The sequence below is a fragment of the Clinocottus analis genome, unplaced genomic scaffold, assembly GCF_023055335.1.
Source record: "Clinocottus analis isolate CAN_PGR_092001 unplaced genomic scaffold, fCliAna1.0.p SCAF_15, whole genome shotgun sequence".
NCBI classification, from domain to species: domain Eukaryota; kingdom Metazoa; phylum Chordata; class Actinopteri; order Perciformes; family Cottidae; genus Clinocottus; species Clinocottus analis.
This window is the reverse complement of record NW_027175876.1, coordinates 17,565,804-17,573,303: the sequence shown is the minus strand read 5'-3', so window position 1 is coordinate 17,573,303 and position 7,500 is coordinate 17,565,804. Positions and strand designations below refer to the sequence as shown.

The window sequence follows — 7,500 nt, the reverse complement described above, 5'->3', positions numbered from 1 at the left end:
TTGCCTGCGAGGGCTTCAGTCTGAACACATCAACATCTCTGATGGAACAACCGTCCAGACAAAGAGTCAGAACCCTCTGACAGGGAAAGAAATCAATATTAAATCTTCTAGTGTAGTTAGAAAGGCATCGTTCAGAGTGAAGAAACCTCGAGGAATGAATGAAACGCTCTCCTTTCCCTCAGCTCCAGTCAGACATTTCTTTGCTAATTCTTTGGGTTTCCGGCCCGCAACCTTTGGTTGAGTCCCTCGGCTCTCATCGATCACTTCCAGCTGCAGGTTGTGGAAATCTTTCTCCTGGACAGTAAAGTCTGAGACGAGACGCTGGACACGCAGGACTCACTGGCAACGTGTCTGAATGTGACCTCAGAGGAGTTGAAACACTGCAGACGAGCCTCCAGGTGGCCTCAACGAGGGTTTGAAGCAGATCAACGATCTATACTCAGACAAGATAATAATAATGTTGACAATGACCTTAATACAATGTGTTTGATGCTGCGAAGCTGCTCTCTGTGCTGCAGGGTCTCTGTGCTGCAGGGTCTCTGTGCTGCAGGGTCTCTGTGTTGGGGGTCTCTGTGCTGCAGGGTCTCTGTGCTGCAGGGTCTCTGTGCTGCAGGCTCTCTGTGCTACAGGGTCTCTGTGCTGCAGGTCTCTGTGCTGCAGGGTCTCTGTGCTGCAGGGTCTCTGTGCTGCAGGGTCTCTGTGCTGCAGGGTCTCTGTGCTACAGGGTCTCTGTGCTGCAGGTCTCTGTGCTGCAGGGTCTCTGTGCTGCAGGGTCTCTGTGTTGGGGGTCCTGTGAGGGCCCATCTCACCAGACGCCACTCTCAAAATCGCGTCGCTAGCTGAACCATTGTTTTCCTCTAGCGCGGCGTTCATGAACCTTTTAGACGCCGCGTGTTGCGTTTTTCTCGGCTAAGTACAAACGAAAGCTCTCGAAATAGACGCTGGTACTCGCTGAAGTCTTTTTAAAAGTGGCGTCCGGTGTGATGGGCCCTTATGGATTTATGCTTTGAAGGAATAGACAATGAAGTGTTCCTGGCTGGTGGTAACGTGGAGCTCGTGGCCTCGTGGCCTCGTGGCCGCCACGTGTTTTCCTGAGGTTGGAACCAAAGAGCAAGCGGGTCCACGGATGATGTTCAGCTGGTTCAACCTCTCCACCAATGACACGGCCGGAAACGGCTTCAACACTCAGACTTCTGGATTGACGGTCTTCTCTTCTCCCTCTGCAGGTGTGCTTGCTGGAGTGCGAGGGTCACGTCTCCGCCTCCCTCACCTGGGCGGTGTGTCAGCGCACCCTGAAGCTGCCCCCCCGCCCCGCTCTCTCCGAGGGCCCGGTTCTGTTCAAGAGGACGGGGGAGCAGCTGCAGCTGACCGCTCTGGACCTGGACTCGGACAGCGAGCTGCTGCGGTCCCCGGAGGAGGCTCCCTTTGAGCCGCGCGGCGCCCGGTACGACTCCTCGCTGCCGGACTCCGATGAGGGGGAGGAAGAGGAGGAGGAGGAGGAGGAGGAAGAGGAGGGCCTCAGTCTGGCAGACGGCGAGCGGCAGGTGAGGAACGCCGGGAGCGACGGCCGGCAGGAAGCGTCGAGCGAGGACGAGGGCTCGGAGGCCGTGGGCTTGACCAAGCGCTTCGGCGGCTTCCAGGGGGGCCGCCACGGGTACAGGAAGCTGATCGGCTCGGCCCGGAGGCCCCTGCAGAAGCGCTACGGCGGCTTCATAGGCGTCCGGAAGTCCGCCCGCAAGTGGAACAGTCAGAAGCGGGTGAACCAGCTGCTGCGGCAGTACCTGGGCATGAGGAGCAGCCGCAGCGGCAAGCTGGGCCGCGCGCCGGTGACTCGGGTCTGGAGGCAAAACCAACTGTGATGGGCATCCGATTGCCCCCCCCCCCCCTCCTTGAAGCCCCTCCCCCTCGTCCCCTCCCTCCCAGTTACCTCGATCATTCACGTTTTGAGCTGCTCTCTCACACTTTGAGGAGCGCCGCCGCCATTGACACACCGGATGAACAGGACTCGCCATCCCGCCGGACCGCTGTCTGTGTCTCTTACGTAACGAGCAATGTTTTCTGACCGTCATGTCCTCCTGATCAGCACATTTCCATGCCATTCTGTAGAAATAAAAGAATTAGAGAAGTGCAATCGAATATATATTTTTGTGTGTCGGCGTAACGAGAAAAGAGCCAAACGAGAGGAGACGTTTAAATGTTGACGTGGACGCTGCTTTGTTTGCCCTGCTGGTGTGAGTCATGTCATCTATTGTCACGACACAGGGTCTCCTTTTAAAAGTGTTTGACCAAACAAACCACAAACAATTATCCTTCCTTTTTTTTCCAGATTGATAATTAATCAAACACAATGGATATTTCTATATTGTGCATTTGAAGATCTCTCCTGCATGTTGTTCCCATCGCTTCTTTCTGAGATTTGACCCCCAAAGGAGTATTTTTCCAATTCGGCAGCAGTTATTATGGGATGTACACTCTGTACAGCAGGAGGCGGCGGGTTGGCTCCTCCCAGTGGAGCAACACTGCCCCCTAGTGTTCCCCCTGAGACGCCGACTGCCATGGCCCCAAAATCACCTTAATGTCCTTCTTTGGATTTTTTCTGCGATTACAGAGAGACGCTGACATAATATGTCAAACACAGAAACGCTTCATTTAGAACTGAAACCTGCTCCCAGTCCGGCTTAAGGGTCAGAAGATGCCTGAAAGACAGAGAGGAGGATATGAATCTATACTCTCCCTCAGTCTGAGTATTATTAGTGTTATGAGGGTGAGGATGGGCTGAACCGTACTGGTCCCTTTCTTATAAAAGCAGTAATTCTTATTTTTCGTTGGACCTTCCCGTCCTCTGAATAAAAGCCGCTCCGCTCCATCTCCAATGTCTCAAAAAACAAGCAAACAACTGAATCAGCATAATTCATTTCACGATTAAAAGCAGAGCTAAAGCAACGTGCAGACCATTGAACCCTGGGCGAGTCACAGCGTAGTGTTTCTGTTGCTCTGCTTGGTTTAGTGCATCTGGAGCGAGTCCTGGTGAGTCCTGGTGAGTCCTGGTGCACGAGGACACAGGAGACACAGACTTACACTCAAAGTCACTATTGACCAGAATTCAATAGAGATATTTGAGGCCCGGGTTGCCGATATGTTATACACGAGATGTACGTTTTAAAACGCCTCCACAGCGTGTTAGCACATCATGAACTAGCATTAGCACGTCTATGTTAAGCTAGCTAGAGACGGTTTACAGGATGTCTCCACATCTTAACAGTGAATAAAGAGCAACGTCTTCACAGGAACACTGTTGCTCCTCCATGTCATGGCGTGATGTGCTGCTTCACTCTTACTCTGTAGCTTTAGCTTTAGCCTTTAGCTCACTCCTCCATCACTTTGACTTCCTGATACATCCTCTGAACGCAGAGAGCACAACCTTCTGTCTGCTAAGGAAATCACCTTATTTGTTTAAAACCAGACAATATGTCTTGATGGAGAGCAGTTCGTGGCAGTGTGGGCTCCGTGGTGATTGACAGCTTGATGGAGCAGCAGCAGGGGGCGGGGCTTAGCGAAGGTTCAACTGTAGGACAAATAGCACACCGACATTTAACCCATAATATGTGATTATTGCAATACTCTTACAGGTATGAATTTGCACCTTGGAGTTGTTTTCATACCTGCACAGATTCCAAATATTGCAATCATGAATTCATTGATTATTAGCAGGGTGAAGGGGAGGGAAGAGTGCATGTCAGCGGTGGTCATTGTTATCCAGAACAACACATCTTCAGTTCGTCATCCCCTCCACTGGCCGGCCACGCCCGCTCTTCTGCATCGTAACCGTGTTTCAGTGCTTATCCGTGTTTTGTTGACGAGGTGTAATAATGTCCGAGTGCGTGGCTGAGTGCAGTGAGTCTGTGCACGTGCATGTGTGCGTTTCTCTGTCAACCCCCCCCCCCAAAAAAATGAAAATTTGTGAATACAATGTACATTTCAGACTACATTTCTAACATTCTACCATTGTTCTGAGTCTTCATACAAAATGTGTATAGAGAAAACTACAATAAAACAGTTTGCTATTGTTTCTGTGGACTGTCGTGCAGAAGGAAAGAAACTCAACTCTTCAAATTCTCAGTGCTTTTTAATGTGTTTGACAATATATTTCCTCTTTTTTTATCATTATTTTTTATTGCTATTACAAACTCATTTCCCTAACGCTCGCCCCACTGCCATGACTCCGTAGCTTATGAACCATTAAACACTGGTCGTATGCCAACACACGGGCAGGAAGGAAGAACTTGGTTGAGTCAAACCAAATGTAGCTTATTCTTGTGAGTTTATATTCCAACAAAGTGCCAAAAAACATGAAAAAAAGAGAGAAAGAAATCGGCCCAATACACGGGCGGAACACGACGATAAAAAAAAGGTATAAAATACTTGTACGTAACTCAAAGCACACAATATAATGTACATCAGAACCACTGCGTCACCACTGGAAGAGAGGACTGGAATAAAGGAAACAGGGAGCGATCTAAGACAGTGGAGCTACAGGGGCAGACATGTGGACCTTTGGATAAAGTGGAGAGTATCGTAGCTTAGCACGTCACGCGGTCAGAGTCAGTCAACAGTTAGCACCATCGCAGACTTCACTTCTCAGGATCAAGTCACAAAGACGCAGAAAAAGTCCATTTTGCATTTCTTTCGTGAAGGAAACAAAAAGGCCGTGAGGCTGCTTCCACGCTAACACCTCCAAGCTAACACCTCCCAGCACGCCAGCGCTTTAGCACCGTTTCTAGAAGCGACGCCCGTCCACACCGACACGCCCGAAAACACACACACGCATCCCGTGGGCTTTGGCACGCGCTCGGCGTACGCGATGCCGTGTAAACAGGAAGCGCAACGTCTGCGGTTTGAAGACCAGAACAACGAGACCAGAGAGTTATTTGATCTGCCGGCAGAAATGGAACATTCACCTGAAAAACATGAACCACTTTCTGTTTCCTGAAAACCAGCCGTTCATCTCGATGTGCAGAGCGGGTCTTCTTCACAGACCCAACACAGTTGTTTTTTCTGCGTCGCTTTGGCCGTCGTGGTTTCAGCCATTTGGCACACGGGAGAGGAGTTTCAACCGGTTGCAGTCTGCAACCTCCCCACTAGGTGGCGACATGCACGAGGCGGTCTGGCGGCGGGAAACCTCAGATCAGGTGAGTTGTTGTTGCAAAGCGTTGCTCTTCTACTGGACGCCGGTCACCTGCCACAGCCAGTCCAGACCTCTCTGTTTCTTCACTGACTTAAAAGTTGAAGATGATAGGATGATTACAGCAAAGCATGATTGACAGGACTCAAGGCGGCTTCTCCTGCTGCAGACGACGCACAAACCCAAACAAGTGTGAAGGAGCGTAACCGGAGACGAGCTCACAGACTGCAGGTAGAAGTGCAAAAGCGCCATAAAGCAACTTCCAGAGGCCGAGGAGGGATTGTAAACACACATCTCATGGTCATGCACGACTTTATTGCCTTTGTAAAAGCCCTGGAAAGAAACTCAAGTCTTAAACACATGATAAATAAACTAAGGCTGAATATCCTGTAAACTATTTGATTTGACAACTAAATATTTATTTAACTTTAAGAGTTTTAGGCCCTCCGGTCTAAAAGCGGATTGGCCTGCTTTGTCTAACCCAGAGACGTGTAACTAGCCGTGTAACTAAACGTGTAACTAGCCGTGTAACTAGACGTAACTAGCCGTGTAACTAGCCGTGTAACTAGACGTTTAACTATTCGTGTAACTAGACGTGTAACTAAACGTGTAACTAGCCGTGTAACTAGACATGCAACTATCCGTGTAACTAGCCGTGTAACTAGCCGTGTAACTCGTGCTCTCACCAGCGAGCTGTTGGTCACATGATCGAGCGTGAAAAAGATCAAAGTGAATGAAAGGTTCGGCCCGAGTTGGAGTTTCCCGCCATCGGAGCAATAACAGAAATAAAACCACCGAGAGAGATTCACTGCACATGTGACGGGGCGTGACGAGTCAGGGAAGGACACGCCTCTGACTGAGGAGAGCCAATCAGGAAGCGACCGTGACGGCGCTTTTACAAAAAAGAAATCGCCTTTTGAGCGATTTGACGGCGTCGGGGGAGCGTGGACGTAAACGTAAGCAGGAAGAACGCAGGAGGAGCCGAGCGGTTCAAAGAGGAGAGGTGTTAGTGTGGAAGTGGCCTGGAAGCAGAGAAACAAACAGATTGTTGGTTTTCTTGATGGCTCTCAGGCCTGAATCTATCTCCTCTGTGTGATAAAAGTCTTTTTTAAACACTCATCCATCCATCCATCCACGTCTCTCTCTCTCTCTCTCTCTCTCTCGCTCTCTCTCCCTCCATCAGCAGGCTTTAGTCGGGGAAGCGCTGGCAGGCCTTTTTCCAGCGGCAGGCGGTGCACCACTGGTCCTTGCGCTCCACGCCGTACACCTTGCGGCACTTCTTGGCCTCGCCGCGACCCTTCCTGCAGACATGTGGATGAGACGGATGTGAGAGGGCAGAGGACAGCACAGGACGCTGATGTCTAGAAAGAATCAATCAAAATGAGACTGAGGGAAAAGAACAAATTAATAACAATGAAGAGAAGGTTGAATCAGGCTGTGAAACCTGCAGCTGAAGCAGCGACAGAAGCTGGAACCAACACAGAAGGATTGTCTCTCTTTTATGTGTCGACTACTCTCTCGTTCTTCCTCGTGTTCGTCAGACAATAAAAGACATTGGATGACATCACCGTGAAAGACACGTTTCATTGTCTGTCATTTTATTGATCTAATGATTGATTGATTGATTCATTGAAATGAAGATTAATTAATAAAAAGAATCACTCTGATACACAGAATTTTGCTTTCAACACTATTTTTTTAGTGTTTTTTAATAAACTATGATTAAAATGATTAATGCTGTTATGCAACTCAGCAAAATATAAATGTCTGCTTTCAATAATAATAATAATATTATTAATAACTTTGGTGATCCCTTCACTTATTTAATACTTTATTATACCAGACGTCAGCTGTATTTTATTTTTATTGCTAATAAGAAATTGTTAGCATGCTGAGGCTTGGAAATAAGATGTGACAGCGTTATTTCATTATTTCAGTCCCACCCGACTGTCATTGGTTATTAGTGATGTGCTGTGTCGTTGGCTAGTACTCGCTAGCTAACTAGCTAGCTGCTGAATGAGTAAATATGAAACAACTTAACGTTCCTCTGCACAGGAAACCACCTGGCTGTCACCGGCTGAGGGACTTTGTTGAGCTCATTTTCTGTAACCAGCGTAGCATGAAAGCCTAGCATGATACCCTAGCATGAAAGCGTAGCATGAAAGCGTGGGGGAAGTTTAGCTCGCTAACACGCCTGCCGCTAGATGATGACACAGCACATTGCTATCGGCAGATAATCCACCAATCACAGCATTACTGACATAATCACAGCAGTGCTTCAGGTAAAAGGTTGTGTCCTTTTACCTGAGATAAACATT

The 7,500-nt window shown here is 48.7% G+C and overlaps 2 protein-coding genes across 2 annotated transcripts in view; one reads left to right on the top strand and one right to left on the bottom strand.

Moving 5' to 3' along the window:
* LOC137785643 (prepronociceptin-like) overlaps window positions 1–3,306 on the top strand; it is a 23,314-nt gene extending 20,008 nt beyond the window's left edge. Inside the window, exon 3 of the mRNA XM_068577071.1 lies at window positions 1,227–3,306. Coding sequence (XP_068433172.1) covers window positions 1,227–1,859 — 633 coding nt within the window. The 3' untranslated portion in view covers window positions 1,860–3,306. The remainder of the gene's footprint in view (window positions 1–1,226) is intronic.
* An 801-nt stretch (window positions 3,307–4,107) lies between these two features.
* znf395b (zinc finger protein 395b) overlaps window positions 4,108–7,500 on the bottom strand; it is a 12,976-nt gene continuing 9,583 nt past the window's right edge. Inside the window, exon 10 of the mRNA XM_068577070.1 lies at window positions 4,108–6,483. Coding sequence (XP_068433171.1) covers window positions 6,372–6,483 — 112 coding nt within the window. The 3' untranslated portion in view covers window positions 4,108–6,371. The remainder of the gene's footprint in view (window positions 6,484–7,500) is intronic.